We start from the raw sequence: 17,476 nt of genomic DNA, 5'->3' as shown, positions 1-17,476 counted from the left end.
AATTAAATCTTTATTGTTCAGATTATTACATTGGTTCCTCTTTTTTCCCACCATAACTCCCCTCCACCCAGTTCCCACCCCACCCTCCGCCCTCACTCCCCACCCACTGTCCTCATCCATAGGTGCACGATTATTGTCCAATCTCTTCCCGCACCCCCCACACCCCTTTCCCCCTAAGGGGGGACAGGATTTGAACCCAAGATGGTTTAACTCTAAAGACCAGACTTTTAACCACACCAGTAGAGTGACATTTCCAGCTCCCTATCTTGAGCATGAAGTGGTCTATCTGCCCCCAGCACAGAGGTGATGTGGCCCCATCTCTTGGTTCCCAGTGTCCACCATGGAAGGGGCTTGCAGGGAAGGCATTCTTCCAGTGCACAAAGCAAGGTGTAAACCCTGGAGACCAGGAGCCCTTGGGTGCAGAGGGAACCAGCTCGGGGACTTTATCTCTGCCATTGGCTGTCACCTTCTGCTCCAGTTCCTCAGCCTATCCCCTGAAGTCATCACCAGGTCTGAGCTGCTATATTAGGGAAGCTGGACAGATCAGGGAGAATCTGACCAAGGTGTGGGGGTGTGAGAGCTACACACATCCACAAGGTTTTTCTTCTGTCAAAGAAAATTAAAAGGAAAGACACTGGGTTCCAAGAACAGTTGTCTTGTCTTGTGTGAATCCTGAAAATAAGGGAGGAGTAGAAGAGGCAGGAGGGGGGAGGATCATGAAGAGAGCAGGAACCTAATTAAGGTCCACAGGAACTGCTAAGGAAGCAGCAGCCATTCAATCACTCTTGCTGGCCTCCAGTTGGTAACTGGCTGAATTTATCCTGCACCAATGAGTACTGGCTCCTAATTATTGTGCTATTTTACTAGCTTACTTCTTGTACTTTTGTTGTAAAGCTGTGCGTCCCAAGGTTTGGCATAAGTCAGACTCCGGAGGTTTTTTTAATGCATAGTTTGTTGAGCCCCACTCCCAGAGATTATGATGTGGTAGGTCTAAGGTGAAACCTGAAAATATCTATTTCTCACAAGCTCCAAGGCAATGCTGGTGCTGCTGATACATGGACCATACTTTGGTTTACGCAGGTCCAGAGGACCCCCAAACATTTATCTCATCTAGTAGGTGTGTGACTATCACTTCTTCCCAGCAAAGCCTGGATTTCAATTTCGGTTTCTGAAATACCCCCTAGATTCAAGATTTAATCAACCCTTCACATCACATAATAGTCTAGGAACTTTAATAAAAAGTTTGTCTCAAAACTGAGGAATTAAAGTAAACTATTTTTAAATTATATTCCAGGAACAAAATCCTAGAGTCAGAAGCACAGCTGTATTTAAAGCAGTGAATCCGTAAGCCAATTGGAGGGGCCGGACCAGGAGGAATTCAGCCATGTTAGAATCAATCACCATCTGTAGCCATGTTAACCCTGTGCTTCATTAACCCTCCAGGTTTCTAGCTCATGTGAGCTCCTACACGGAGACGCCAGTGGTGGCCTGCATCGTGTCGGGGTTCCTGGCGGCTCTCCTCTCGCTACTAGTCAGCCTGAGAGATCTGATAGAGATGATGTCCATCGGCACACTCCTTGCCTACACCTTGGTCTCTGTCTGTGTCTTGCTCCTTCGATACCAACCAGAGAGTGACATTGATGGTTTTGTCAAGTTCTTGTCCGAGGAGCACACAAAGAAGAAGGAAGGCATTCTAGCTGACAGTCAGAAGGAAGTATGTTCTCCTGTAAGTGAAGGAGAAGAGTTTTCTGGCCCTGCCACCAACCCATGTGGGGCCAAGAACTTACCATCCTTGGGAGACAATGAGATGCTCATAGGGAAATCAGACAAGTCAACCTACAATGTCAACCACCCCAACTACGGCACCGTGGACATGACCACAGGCATAGAAGCCGACGAATCTGAAAACATTTATCTCATCAAGTTAAAAAAGCTGATCGGGCCCCGTTACTACACCATGAGGATCCGGTTGGGCCTTCCAGGCAAAATGGACCGGCCCACAGCAGCTACGGGGCACACGGTGACCATCTGCGTGCTCCTGCTCTTCATCCTCATGTTCATCTTCTGCTCCTTCATCATCTTTGGTTCTGACTACATCTCAGAGCAGAGCTGGTGGGCCATCCTTCTGGTTGTTCTGATGGTGCTGCTGATTAGTGCCCTGGTGTTTGTGATCCTGCAGCAGCCAGAGAACCCCAAGAAGCTGCCCTATATGGCCCCTTGCCTCCCCTTTGTGCCTGCCTTTGCCATGCTGGTGAACATCTATCTCATGCTAAAGCTCTCCACCATCACATGGATCCGGTTTGCCGTCTGGTGCTTTGTGGGTAAGCAACTTCCTCGGGAGCCTTGAGAGTTCCCTTTTAAGGCATTGAACAGCTTATCCCAAAATAACCTTCTTGCTGGGCTAGGTATTACCATTCCAAGAAAAATCTGGCTGGTTCTATGGACACTTGCTTTCTGCATTAGAGTCAAGAAAGTCAGTTATACCCTTTCTGCCTACTGTGGTCTTGGTCGTTGGTTCTGAAGAATGATGCTGATCAATGCATCACTTCCATGAATACTATTGCTAGACAGTCTTCTTATGGATAGTTAATACCATAAAAAGTCCACTTTAAATGAATCCACATAAAAAAGAGGAGAAAACAGCATTATAAACGTGAGGGTGGGAAAAGTTGATTGGCATTCTATCTTAGAAACTAAAAATCATGAAGAAAAAGTATTTGACAAAATTAAATTAAAATAGGAACCATGCCATACTTTTTTAAGTGAGCAAAGTGTAAATTAAGTATGCATTTTTTGGCATCATTTTCGTCTGATAAAATTGCATTATGGCACCATTTAACATCCCTCAATTCATATTGACTTTCATAAACTATTCAAGATTTTTTCATCTCCCCCTCCCCCCAGGTCCTATCTTCTCCTTTGATATTCCAAGCATTCTCTTGGGAAGTATCCATCACGTCATCATCCTTCTGTTGATAACTGAGATGGGTCTGTCAGGTCCTTAATTGTTCACAGCTTTGGGTATGAATTAGAGTTGCTCTCTCTAAGCTCACTTTCATTGCCTTCAAGAAGTTCCGTACCTTCCCCAAGATTTCTAATTTTCCTTTGTGATCTACTTATATTATATTCACAATAGATGTTTATCATATCTAACAATCACTGATTTTATGAGATGGCTGGGGATTGGTGCTAATAGTAACCTGAGAGGGATGTTTAACTGGAGACTGATTTTAAAGTTCTTTAGTCACTATTTTTATGTTCCCTATACAACTTGGTAACCCTAGGGTCTCTGTTAACAAATACTTAGTTAAGGAGGATCCTTAGGTGCTTTGAGGAATAGGAAAGCAATAGAATAAGTAACTCCTGCCTTAAGGAGAGGATAGAAAAATATGCATGAATCAACTAGCCTGGTCAAGACAGTACAGAGATTCATGGATTAGTAAACAATCCACTCCTTGAGGCCAGGGATATAAGTGTTCAACATTATGGCCTCTGTGCCTGGAACATAGTAGGTGCTTAATAAATACTTCTCTGTTATTATAAAGCACTCATTAAATGAGAAACAAAGAAACTTCCTATCACAATAGCCAGAAAGGACTTTGAGGAGGTAGAATTGGAACTGAGCCTATAAGGTAAGGTTTAGATAGAGGGAAGTGGGGGGGAGGGGGAGGGGGGGCATGGTACTCAAAGGAAAAAGCATATGTCTTCCAGCAGATTCCTCTCCTCTGAAGGACATTCTGTACCTTCCTATAAGTATTTTGTTTCAATTTTCCAGTCTTCTAAGTCTCATCCCTTGTTAGACATTACGGGTATTTCCCCAGGGGACAACATCACTAACTTGTCAAAGTTTTAACCATTTATATGATTCATTCACAATCTCTCTTCTCTGTTTAAACATTTTCCACTGGAACATGTAGCTAAGCAATGGAAAGATCCTATGATGGGTAGAGTGACTGAAGTGGATAGAAATATTTTAGTTATATATTTGTGAAATGAATGAAGGTATAGACACAAAGATACATGGACTTACTGAATCATCGCTAGACTATTAAAGCTGGAAGGGGCCTTCACTTTCTAGGTCAGTGTTACCCACAGTGGGGTGACTATTCCATTGGTAATAGTTGGGCTGATTTTAGAGGGTACATGAATAAACTTTTTATAATTACTATACATCTTCACATTACTAGAAAAAATAAACATACTCATATAAATCTGGTGATTATTTTTTAATTTAAAAAGGGAGTCAAATTAAGAAAACCATTAGTACTAAATAGTACCAGTGCTATATGATTCATAGTAATAATTAACATACATAACACTTATCACATAGTCATTATTCTGAGGGCTTTCTTTATATTAACTTATTTAATCCTCACAGCAATCTCCATCTTACAGATGAGGAAACTGAGGTATCTGACCGAGGTTACATCGCTAGAATATAGCAGAGCCAAAATTAGAACTCAGGTAGTGTGGGTCCAGAGTCCATGGTCATAGCCACTACACTAAAAATGTGATATATAAATAAAGTTTTAAAAACACTAATATAGTCCATGGCCTTCCCCACTTGTCCCTCTCTCAATTTCACAGTTGAGCAAACTGAACCTCCAAGAGGTTAAATTACATGATCAAGGTCAACAGGAAGTTACTCGTGGAGCTATTACTACAATCCAACATCTCCATGCTCAGATCTGGGGCTCCTACCTCCCTACCACGTGCCTCTGAGAAGACCTTTTTATTGGATCAGAAAGTTTGATATGTAGTTTGTGTGGATCAACACATAACATCAGGCAGGGCTGGCTTCCTGGGCCTACGAACTGTGCAGTCACACAGGACCCCACACTTGGCTGAATACTCTGTTGCTGCCTTCTTGAATTCTTAACAATTTTTTAACAAGGGGCGCCATGGTTTCATTTTGCACTGGGACCCACAAATTAAGTAGCTGGTTCTACACGATATCTATGGTCTCTGGAACCCCAAAGGCATTTTGCAAAGGTGGTGAGGTGGCAGGGACCCTTGCCTTTAGAGTCAAACATCACTGTGTTCAACTCACAACTCTGCCACCTTTGTCTTGTGACCTTGGGAAGTTTACTTAACTCCTTTGGGCCTCAGTTTATAAGTTACTCATCTGCAAAAATGCAGATAATTTACTAGCTTTGATGTGGTGGCTGTTTTGGGGCTTAAATAAGAAAATATTGGGGAAAGCAACGAGAACTATTTCTTTCCTGCCTTTCTTTTCAAAACCTGAAGTGATTCATTGTCCCCCAGACTAGCTATCACATGCCAAAGTACAGCGTGAACCTGTTCTGACTCAGGCTGCCCTCCCAGTTATCAGAGAAAACTCCCAGAGAGCCTTTTGTAATACAGTTTTGCTGATAGCACAAACTTCAAGCTCGCTCCAGAAACCGATACTCGCTGACAGGGGAGGATGCCACCCTACAGCCTGGGGCCGGCCAGACGGGCACAGGAGCCCACAGGTCAGCAAGCACCCAGCTGTGAGCTACTAACTGCTTTGGCATGGTGATCTTTGAAGGCTGGTATACTAGTCAGCTCCGCCTAGAACAAAGATGCACACATCAGAATCACCTGAGTTGTTTCTAAAACATTCTATGCCCAGGGTGTCCGCCACAGAGATTTTCTGATTCAGTTGGTCTGATATGGCCAATACCAGGGGTATTTTTTGTGTGCAGGTCATTTTAACGTGCAGCCATGTTTAAAATGATCTACAACAGTAGTTCTTAAAGTGTGCCCCGCCCCCGCAACCAGCAGTGTCAGCATCACCTGGGAACTAGTTAGGAATGCAGTTTGGACCCTATCACCACCAAAACAGAATCTCCAAGGGCAATGTAGGTTTTAACAAGCCCCCCCACCCATGTGATTTTGATGTATGCTTAAATTTGAGAGCCACTCATCTAGAGAGAAGAATAAGAAGATAATAACAAGCAAGGCAGATTACTTAATTACAAAACTCCCTGTTTTCCAAAATAAATGTTTGCTTATATAAAATACATCCATCCCACAACACCAAATTGGCTTATAAAGTCTTTAACGATATTATAGAATAAATATCCCACCTCTAAACCTCTGAGTCTCAAAAAATGTCAGATTTTTCCTCTTAATCTCTATTCATAGTATAGCTTTTCTGGAGAGAACAGTAGAGATATTTTTAAATGGAGCTTCTTATGAAACATCAGGTAATTTTTTAAAGATTTAGGCTGAGTCATAACTTGATAATCTTCCTGATACATTTTTTACCCAACCCTCTATAAATGAATCTTAATACAGCATTTTGTCACAATGTTTTCCTAAGCTTAGACCTTCAGAAGACACGACTCACAGAGTTAAATGAGGCACAAGTCCCAACAAGATTACCCAGCACTTGTTTCTTTTCTTCAGGAAAGAGAAGTAACCCAACAGCAAATGGTTAATAATCTCAACAAAATGAGCACAAAGCAGCCTTCATTCTCCTTTTCTCTTGGCTGATGCAGTTTTGTGAAGACCACCTCAAAGAGTTGGGCAGAGTCTCAGGGATATGAAAGTAGGAGGGACCAGAGAGAACACTGTGCAATGGGTTTTCAAGAGCGTCTTTCAGGTCAACTCTTCCCTATGGGCCATTATTATGAATCAATTATCTGTTAGACCAGTTTGTGGGCTCCCTTCCCTTGAAGGCTGCCAAGTTTTCATCTGAAATGTTTTCAGTCCCTCTGAGGAAAACAAACTCTTGCGTATAGATGTAGAGAACAGATAGAACTTGTGATTTGGACAATGGAGCCCATATATCCTGTACCAAAACATAAATATTCCAAAGAGAAGACACCACCTATGGTCTTTGAGCTATCATCTGAAATCTTATTGGAAATTGACCAAAGCAGCCATTGTGATAAGGGGAACAGGAGGAAAAGAAGGGGGCCATGAATTGGGAATTGAGAGGGCATGGAAATAAACAAATTCCCGATGAGCTGTTCCATACATAAGTTTGAAATTCTCCTTGTAGGCAGAGGAGAAAACCACTGGCATCTTCAACATCAGAAGAGTAAGAAAAATCATGAAGGCCAGGCTGAGGATGGCAACAGGGCCAGTGGGATTCCAAGAAGGAGGGAGTGTGGCGGTGGATCCTGCTGTAGTCAAGTATGCCTGCTGGCAGAGGGGCTGTGCAGGACAGGGAGACACGCAGGGAGGAAGGGGCGGGGTGATGAACCCAAGGGCACCTGAGAATGAAGGGAGAGAGGGCCGTCGCAGAGATGGAAGGCCCTGTCGTGGGCATGTGCAGTGCACCTGGAACAGACTTAGAGCCATGAAAGAACGGAGGCTGGGCTTCCTTCCCTCCGTGTTATGTGTATGTGTGAGATTCATTCACGTCGTTGCCTATAGTTTTAGTTTGTTCATTCTCCTTGCCATCTAGCCTTGCTCTGTGGTAATACACCCCAAGGGATTTATCCATTGTGCCCATGGACATTTAGCGTGTTTCCGGTTTGGGGCTACTAGGAGTAGGACCTCTATGAACATTCCTGTACATGCATTTGATGGTCACATGGACACATTTCCCTTGGGTTTCTGTTGAGTTAGAAGAAGAACTGCTGGCTTGGATCATTACATTTTTTAAAATATTCTTTAACAAAAGGCATTCTGTCTCATGGCCATTATACCCTTCAAATAAAATAAGCTTTCCCAGCTCCATTTTGCAGATGGGAACCTGAGACCTGAAGTAATGTGGCTTTGTGTCAGTTTAGATTAGTTTCAGGGCCAGGGAGAGAATCTTTCCAGCCTAAGCCTGCTCTTCCTGGCCACTCCATAGTAAACCTTATTGCTATTACAGTCAACAGGATTTGTAGTGTAAAAAATAACCAGCAACGTGGGAGTTGGAGACTGCGCTGGAAGGGAGGACACCTCCGTACCATCCAGTCTTCGTTTCTGCGTTGGCAAATGTGTTTGGAAAGTTGATCCCAGAGTCATAAAAATAAAAAGGCCTCCGGGCAAAACAAAGTGCCCCAGTTATCTGCAGCGGGCAGGGCTTCCTGATGGAAAGTGCTCCCCAGGAAGAGGCCGCTCCACCCAGCCGAGGTCAGGTGGCCCACCTCGTCCCGCCCTGACACGGAGCTCTGAGCAGAGGACAGGCAGCTCCCAGGGGACTCCAGAGGTCGGGGACTGCTCCCCGGCCTGAGTTTGTGCCTGCAGAATTGGAAACCTGCTGTTATCCATCTGCAGGTGCCCCAGTCTCTTCTCAGAGTCAGGTTTTTGTTCTAGGTTTTCTCCCAGATGATCCAGAGGACCCTTCCTCCCACCCCTCTCCCTTGTAGATTTGGGGTCATTTGCTTAATGATCACAGAGCGCATCTACACAAGTAGACACGGAGGCATATTGCCTGCTCATACTGAGGTGCCCCGGCATCTGAAGGCAGGCTTGGCATTTCTAAACCTTCCATTTAGGTGGGATGGGAACAGCACCCCCTCTGGATTCAAGAGATGTGAGTTCTGGTGCCGTTTTGATCACTGATGGACTATGCAGTTCCTAGCTTCTCAGGGATGATGAACAAGAAAATGCTTTTTTATAAAGGGCTTGACGATCACAGAGTGTCCTACTACATAAAGCCCTTTCAATTGCTGAAGGCAAGGTTCTTCCTCCATCTAGCCCCAACTTCTCCTGGGCACACTTTCCACCAGGGACCTCTGTCTAGAAAAGAAGCCAGAACCTCCCTTTGAATAGTTCCCTTCACTGCAAACAGCCTTTCACAGACTGACAGCCATTACCTTTGACCAGAGCTGTCCTGCAGCCCGCGGGCCCCAGCACAGCCATGCCTGTTGTTAAAATACTGAACCTCTTCTGCTGCTAACTAGTCTCTGCCTTGAGTGCCCCTCCCACCAGGACCCCCCAACTAAACATTAACTCCTGTCCCGCAGGGGAGCCTCCAGGGCCCATTTTTGTCTTTGTTTTTGTTTGTTTCTTTTGTTTGTTTGTTGTGTTGTGTTGTGTTGTGTTGTACTGCAGCATAAATATTGATTCCCTTCTGATTTTCAGTATCACACCTGCCTTTCACTTATTACAGATATAAGATATGTAACTATGAAGCAGTGGATCAAAGTTTTTAAGGAATGGCAGAATTAAAGATGCAAATAGAATAAATAATAGTATTTATCAATTGGCCATCGTATTCTCGAGGCTTGATTCCAAATGACTTCAGGCTTATGCCAAAATCAAATCCACTCTCAAAAATAAAACCTTGCCATCTTCAAGTGTTTACAAAAGAATATAATACCAGTCCCGGTGACAACCTAAATAGCAGTGCCCAAAACTATTTCACGCAATGACAGCATCACTGAAAAAACTATATGGCCTCATGAGGGGAAGTGTTTCCCCCACGTATGTAATAATTCAGGGAAATTATTACTAGTAGATATCAGATGATATTAAAACTTATTAGTTTTTATTTATTTTATTTTCCATCACCATGTGCCTGCTCTATGCCCTCCTCCACCTCCACCCAGCCCTGTCCCCACTCACTATTGTCCATGTCCATGAGTTCTCTCTCTTTTTTTAGTTTTTAAATGTGTAATGATACTAAGTTAAATTTTTAAAGGAGTCTGTTTTAGAAATATATACATAGGATGAAAGGGATTTGTTTCAAAATAATCCAAAGAGAAGGAATCAGGAGAGTGGGTGTCGGGGGGGGGAGCTAGTGATGTGTCCATGGGGCTCTTTATGCTTTTCTCTCCACTTTTACATATGCTCAAAAAAATCTTCAAAATAAGAAATTAAGCAGAAACTTTTTCAACCAGTCTGTACTTCATAGCCACCCCTGGTGGATGGACGCACCCTGGACTAGGGCATGGAGAGACCCAGAGGATTCGCAGTCTGACCACTAACTGTGTGGCTGTGGACAATCCTTTCTCTGTCCTGTGCCCAATTTCTTGTCAGTGAAATGCACATAACCATAACCTTACACACACACACACACACACACACACACACACGCACGCACACACACACACACGCACACACACACACGCAACACGCACACGCACGCACACACACGCACACACACACGCACGCGCACACACACACACACATTCTCAAACAGGCTAGGAGGAGTCTAAACAAGGTAACATTTGTATAATCTTTTGAGCTCCTTGAGATAAAGGTGCCACATCCTTTAAGATCTCAGCACCCAGAGCTGTTGTGCGAAGTTTAGTTAAGATGATTCAGGTTTCCCAGAATCCCCGGAGATTTTTCAGAAACTACCTCATGCTGAGTTCTCTAAGCCAAGTGAAAGAAGGAGCAGAAACAAAACCCCCTGCTTCCACACAGGAGGCTTTTAGCAGCTCTGTTTACTCCTCCGACACAAAGCCTTTGTTTATGTGTGACAGATGGTGCTCCATGTTCCTCTCCTCTCCTCTTCTCTCTCTCTCTCCTCCCTCCCTCACTTCATTGGTTCCCTTCTGTTTCTTTGTCCCCCTCCACTTTTTCTTTTCTCTGATCCTTCTCTGCTTCCCACCACTCTTCCTGAATTGGCTCGAGGGTCAGCAAGAGGGATAAAGGCAAACAGAGAGCCAGGACTTGGAGAATACCTACTATTTATTCCGTCGGGCTGCACGCACAGTTGCTTCTTGGTTTACAGCACTCATATTTGAAATGTGTTTTTGAAGGCAGAGTGATACACCTTTGAAACTGTAGGGGGCTCAGAGCCCATAAATATTTATGTGGCAGGTTTCCTTGGTTTGCATTCCCAAAGTAATCATAGTCAACATATTCTCTCTCTCTCTCTCTCTCTCTCTCTCTCTCTCACACACACACACACACACACACACACATTCCTTCCGGGTCCAGCCACTCCCGAAGAACAAATGCAGACCTAACCTCTCACTGAATAGTCCCTGCAATAATCACAGTCTGTAAACCAGCCAGGGGAGAGGAGGTGTGAAGGACTGGACATGAAAGAGCCTTTTCTAGACCCGTATGGAATGCGGGCTCTGCTCCTCTGAAACCTAAGGAAGTGATTTAGCCTTTCCCAGCCTCTGTGTCTTCTGTAAAATGAAGGTATTCAGATAAATGAATGACCTATAGACTCTGAATATCTATGATTCCATGAGCACTTCACACCCATAAATATCAATCTACCTGGCACCCCAATACCTGCTGAAGGTAGGGGATGACCTGTCAAAGTAGATGTCAAACCAGTGCTTGAATGAGGTGATGGGTGGCAGAGAAGTCAGGGGCAATGGGAAAAGAAAAAATGGCACTGAGTTCAGGAGGGACATAAATAAGGTCAGAGAAGGGGATCAGAGAGTATGGTATAATAGATACCAAATGGGAGTAGGAGGCAACATTTGGCACCTGCCTGGATATCTAGGAAAAAAGATAGCAAAAAGGCAAAATTAAGTGAGAGGAAGAGGGTATCTGCTAATTCCACTTCGTCTCCTGAAATTTATTCTCAGGTCTTAGGCATGCTTCCACCAGAGGCGTTCTCCAAGAAGCGGCATACTGGCCCTTTTAGAAGAGGTCTTAATTTAGTGCCTCATGCTACATAAGGATAATGACTACCCCCCATGGCCACTCCCACCCCCAGACAAGAAAGGAAAAATCCCTGCTCAGAAAAATAAAGTCACTATTTGAAAAGTAATCGCTACATCTGCAAATGATTAACTCAAGGATTTATTACCAATTAGGACTATAAATCTCTGCTTACTTTGGCTGCTGAAAAGTTGATTTCATGGGGGGTTGGGGGTGCGGTGATTTGAGACAAGGAAGAAGAAATCCAAGCTTAAATAGACACACTTCAAATTCAAAAGGGAGCAGGGTTTTCTCAAGCAGCACAGCGGAAAGCAGGCTTGACCTCACTATTCTAAGCAAAGAGCCCAGCAGATGCCTGCAGGGTTAGCAAAGCCAAAGGGACTAATGCCACTTAGAAGAGGGTGTGGGTGGCCTGGAAGGGGGTTGCATAACGGAGAGACCGCCCCGCAATGGGCAGGCCATAATATGGCCAGAGTCAGCGGTGGAATACGTGCATCAGGAGTTCTGTGTTCCTCATCTCAGGGGTTCTCAGACTTGGCTGACCATTGGAATCACCTGTGGAGCTTTAAAAACCATACCTATGCTTGGGTCACACTGCAGCTCAATTAAATCAGGTATCAGTGGGGCTTAGATATCAGAGTGGTTCAAAAACTTCGCAGGTGACCCTCGGGTGCAGCCTCGGTTGAAAACTACTGCTAAACTGGTATCATTCCCACAGCAACCCCATATGATAGGTACAATGCTCTCAGGGTTTACAGAAGATAAAACTGAGACACCAAGAGGCTATGTAATTACACAGTGAATAGTGGTGGAGGCAGGATTTGAATCCAGAGCTCACACTCTTGATCATCATGCCCTATGGCAGTGATGGTGAACCTTTTGAGCTCGGTGTGTCAGCATTTTGAAAAACCCTAACTTAACTCTGGTGCCGTGTCACATATAGAAATTTTTTGATATTTGCAATCATAGTAAAACAAAGACTTATATTTTTGATATTTATTTTATATATTTAAATGCCATTTAACAAAGAAAAATCAACCAAAATAATGAGTTCGCGTGTCATAGGTTCGCCATCACTGCCCTATGGCCTCCCATGGCTATAGTTCTTCGTTTTCGAGATAGAAAATGGGGCTCTCAAGTTATTTTTAGATATTGTATCAAATAATTCTAATAGAAATGAAACATGGGCCCATATTAATGCTACAAATTGACTAGAGAGACAAGTTTTTTTCCGTTGCTTGGAGTGACATCAGAACAAGGAATTGCACTGGATATGTCATGCTTATTGGGAATCCTCCTTCATTCATTCCACAGATATTTAGTGCCAGTTTCCTGCAGAGTCTATAAAATAGAACCTCGCTGTGCAGATAATCAATCGCACAATAGCTGTTCTAAGGGCCATCTCAGTGGCATGCACTAGGCGCTCTGGGAGGCCACAGAAGGGAGTGGGCAGCTCTGTGTGGCAGTAACGTATTGTGCTGTCAGTGAGTGAAATATGCCAAGGGAAAGCATGGGGTGACATACGCATGTTGCTAAGTGGCGAAATAGAAGATGGGGGCCTGGGATAATAAAATGTGAGAATGTTGGGAATGCACTGTTTCTAATCCATAAATATTTAACCCAAGGTTAAAAAAATGCAGATTCCTGGCTGGCACCTACACGAATGTAGTGAGCTGATTGTCAACATGGGAGGTGGGGGCTGGGGTGACCTAGAGAACCCACATCTTGTGTAAGGAGTCAGCTAGTTCTTACCTCCAGGCCTAAGTTGCCATACAGGAATATGGGTGCAGTGTTGTCAGACTTTTTCAGGGGAAGCTGTAAATATGGGTTGCCTAATGCCCAGTCTCCCAATTTGTAATGGCCTTTCATTCTAGTCTCTTCCAAACTCAGTGTAAACCAAAGAAAACACATCGACCACCAGCCCTGCTTGCACCTTGGAGAGTGATCTCCCACTCCTCCCATGGATCCCAAAGCAGCTGCCTGGGCCTTTCATTCACCTGTGCCTTTCCCTCCTGCAGGAATGCTCATTTATTTTGGGTACGGCATCTGGAACAGCACCCTGGAAATCAGCGCCCGCGAGGAGGCCCTGCACCAAAGCACGTACCAGAGCTACGACGTGGACGACCCTTTCTCCGTGGAGGAGGGTTTCTCCTATGCCACCGAGGGCGAGAGCCAGGAGAACTGGGGCGGGCCGTCCGAAGACAAAGGCTTCTATTACCAACAGATGTCCGATGCCACGGCCAGCCCCCGGACAAGTAGCAAAGCGAAGAGCAAAAGCAAACACAAACAGAACTCGGAGGCCCTGATTGCGAACGATGAGTTAGATTACTCACCAGAGTAGGAGTAAACAACACAAGGAAGACATAGAAATGGTGGGGATGTATTTTCGGTAACTTAACCTGTGGGCTAGAAGGTGAAAACGTTTTTGCCTCTCATTTCACAAGTCCAGCCTTCCCCAAAGTCAGTCCCCAGTCATAGCCTGTCATTTACTACTTTTGCTCTTCAGGATAGTTCTGTTGAAGAGACTGGTCCCCTTATAGAAAAAAATATTTTTAAAAAAAAACTAAACAAAAAGCTACAAGAAATTCTAACTTGGATGCAACCATCAGAGCTGATGGCAGCAAATGTTTCCCAGGCCTTTGCTCTGCTGGTTGAATCGTTTTGCTTCTTATGGAGACCCCAAGAAGCAAGGAGAAAACTTCTTAGACCACACTGAGGCGCAGCTCCTTGTGGAGATGTGCCAAAGCCGGTGGGAGTGGGCACAAGGCAGCATTTCTACCACCTGAGACCACAGGGGCAAAGCTCTGTGCTCAGCATACGGGCTGAGGGCGGCTCCCCCAGGCCTGGGTGGGCAGGTGGCATTGGCACTTCCTCAGCAAGCAGCATTTTGTCCTGAAATCTCACAAAAACAAATTCATGGAAAAGACACATGCTTCTTGTTATTCACCAACGTTCTCACGGGCTCCAAAATATAACTTTAGGATCCCCCAAAGGTCAGGGACTCTGAAACCATTTCCCCAAAGGTTTCAGATTCGCCACACAGCAGTCGTGCAGACCCAGTAATGGGGTGAGGAGCACCATCAAAGCTCTACGTAAATCCCCACAAAACATTAAATAAGGTCTCTTGCAGCGAAGGCCAGGGCGTGTGGGCAGAAATTAACTCCCTGTCAAGCCTTCTCTTATAGCCGATTCTAAGCTCCTGCTGATAGAATGGAAGGGGGCAAAGGTGGAGCATGATTTCATGGCACTAATATGCCTTGAAGAAGGAGGCTGTTTGTTTTATAATCAGATAAAAATCTTTACAAGGAGAAGTGACCCAGCCACTGAGATCACATTGCAAATTCTATTTCAGATTTCTAAAATTATAAATTCTGTCGTGTGTTGGTTGTTGTTTTTTTTTTTTAAAGATATGCCACCATTTGATTGGTGGGTGCTGCTCTGAAAACAAAAATGTTGAAGCACGGCTTCTTAGGTAATTGCATTCCATGAGATCACATTTCACTTCTGAACCTTATTCTTCTGGGGTAGCTCACTTTTAGACGTGTGGTTTTTCTCCCTGTTATTTCCCAGAGCGATTTCACTGAAGCCCAGAGAAATAGCTACCTGGTGAGGTCTAAATCTGGGCCTTAGGAGGTGCTCTTGAAGGAATTCCTCTGAAACAAGCTGGAGGAGACAACCTGCAACAGGGAAAGGCTCATGGTCTATTAACTGCTCCTGGGTTGCAGGGATTCCAACACTGCATGGAGATATGTGCACATGTATGTGAAGGCACGGGGCTTGGGTTAAGCTAAAATCTCTGTGAGGATTTCTGAAAATGGGGCAAAATAGCAAATTCCTTATTCTCTCTCTCTCCTGGATCTAGTGTTAAGCCAAAAGTTTTCCAGAACACATCAACAAATGTTTAAATCTATTCTTTCTTACAGGTTGAGGGTGGTGCCATCTTGGCACACTGTAGGATTATGGACAGGAAGCAGAAGTCCGTTTTTCACTCAACGAATACTGATTGAGACTGTACCATGTGATAAGTGATAGGAATGCAGAAAAGAGTGACATGTGCCCTTGGAGGCTCTCAGCCCAGGGAAAGAGCAGCACTGCAGCCTGATAGTTGTAAATAAAATAGCTGAACATCACAAGTCCCCATGGCTGATGCACTGGGCTTTAACATAGCATTTTTAAAAGGTCAATTGAAACTATAGTTTTTTGTGTGGATTTTTTTTTGTTTCTTTTTTTATTGTCTAAAGTTTTACATATGTCTCCTTTTTCCCCAATTGACCCCCCAACCTTAGCCATTCCCACCCCAGGGAAGCCCCCACCGCCCTATTCTGTATCCATTGGTTATGCTAATATGCATGCATACAAGTCCTTTGGTTGCTCTCTAACCCCCCTTCCCCTACCGTTTGTCTCTAGATAGATCTATTCTTGTTTGAAACTATAGTTTTAATATGCTTTTAAATAGATTGCATATCATACCCATAGCCAACATGTCATTTAAATTCAAATAACTACTATTTTCTAGACCTTCTTTTTCATTCTTTTATATTAATTGTTTATAGCTCAAGTTTTCTGAGGCCATTTGTCATTTAACTGTAATGCTTAGCAATGCTGTTGTTGTCTGTTTGTTTTTCTCCCCTAACCTCAACCATAAAGATACAGTGCCTGGTCTGTGAAATAGATCCTTGGGCATTAATTGTAATCTAATCATCAGCAATTTTTGTGAAAATGCAGTTTTGAACTAGTTTTAGAATTCAACAAATCTGCCTAGTTTAAATAAAATCTGGTTAAGCTTGGGATATATCCAGGTAGGTAGGGTGGGGCTGTATTCATTATAAATGTTCAAAGAGAAATATGAATGCAAATAACAAAATCTTAATGTGGGTGAAAGAGCTTCCTTTTACTAGAGAGGTTTTAGGTATTAAAGTCATAATAGTCTGGTGGCCGCTGTATGCAATTTCTGGAGCATGAGGAGAGAGAACACAAGCTTTGGAAATACCATTGGCATTGATTTCGTGAAGATCCTATGAACTACTTCATTTCAGAAGTCACTTCTCCCAAATAGTATCTCTATAATTTTTTTAAGCTTTGATCTCTTTATTTCTCTAAAACTGATTAGTCATCTTCCTAGCAAACTTGGTTTTTTAAAATTAGTCAATATGATAGAAAAAGGTTTTTATACGGTAAATAGACCTATTTTTCCTCATGTTCCCCACCTCTCCTGAAACAGTCCCAGATTTCACAATGCAGTTTTCGAATACCATTAATCACTAGGATGATTTTACTAGTGTTTCCTGACAATTTTCTTAAGACCACATTTGTGAAACCACATTAAAAGTAAGATCACCTTATAAATAATTACCATAGAAATTTAGCCCCCTTGAAAGGAGTCCAAGGAGGACCTACATTTTATTAAATTCTTCTCTGCAGCAAGAGCTCTTCCAGTGAGGTTACATCATGTGGATTTGTGGTTTGGAGCCAATTATTTGGTTTTTTAAGTTGTTGTTGATTTATTGGTACTCTGCTTCATTTCAAAAGGATTCGAGGTGGCTATTAAGTTACATATAATACCCCAAATAATTAAGTAGAGAGCTGTGGGCAAACAAAAAGGATAAAATAAAGCTAGAAGTGTGGTAAATACTCAAATGCAGAAACCTGATATGCAATGCTAATTGCCAATGAGGGGCAACTTCAAAAATAATGCGATTGTTGGTAATGACAGAAAGTACAAATAAGAACAAATCTTCCTCTATAAGGGCAGATTGTAATAATCTAAGCATAGGTTAGTAAAACCCACAGATAAGTTTCAGGCCTGGATTTTACCAGGTACCTGTGCCTGGCACATAGTGGATGTTCCATAAATATCTGAATGAATGGATGAATGGATGGATGGATGGCTGGATGGGTGGATGGATGTGTGATGAATGAAAGGAAAATAAAATATAATTTATTCAACAGGTTTTTATGGAGTGCTTATTATGTG

At 43.4% G+C, this 17,476-nt stretch overlaps 1 protein-coding gene across 1 annotated transcript in view; it reads left to right on the top strand.

The window, feature by feature from the left end:
- The window catches only part of SLC7A14 (solute carrier family 7, member 14), a 103,616-nt gene extending 87,984 nt beyond the window's left edge, over positions 1-15,632 (top strand). The window contains exons 7-8 of the mRNA XM_005886572.2: positions 1,444-2,321; positions 13,521-15,632. Of these exons, the coding sequence (XP_005886634.1) occupies positions 1,444-2,321; positions 13,521-13,843 (1,201 nt within the window). The 3' untranslated portion in view covers positions 13,844-15,632. The remainder of the gene's footprint in view (positions 1-1,443; positions 2,322-13,520) is intronic.
- Positions 15,633-17,476: the final 1,844 nt, after the last annotated feature.

Source organism: Myotis brandtii, unplaced genomic scaffold (genome assembly GCF_000412655.1).
Source record: "Myotis brandtii unplaced genomic scaffold, ASM41265v1 scaffold99, whole genome shotgun sequence".
Lineage (NCBI taxonomy): Eukaryota > Metazoa > Chordata > Mammalia > Chiroptera > Vespertilionidae > Myotis > Myotis brandtii.
The sequence above is the reverse complement of the archived record's forward strand: the minus strand, read 5'-3'. Positions and strand labels throughout refer to the sequence as shown.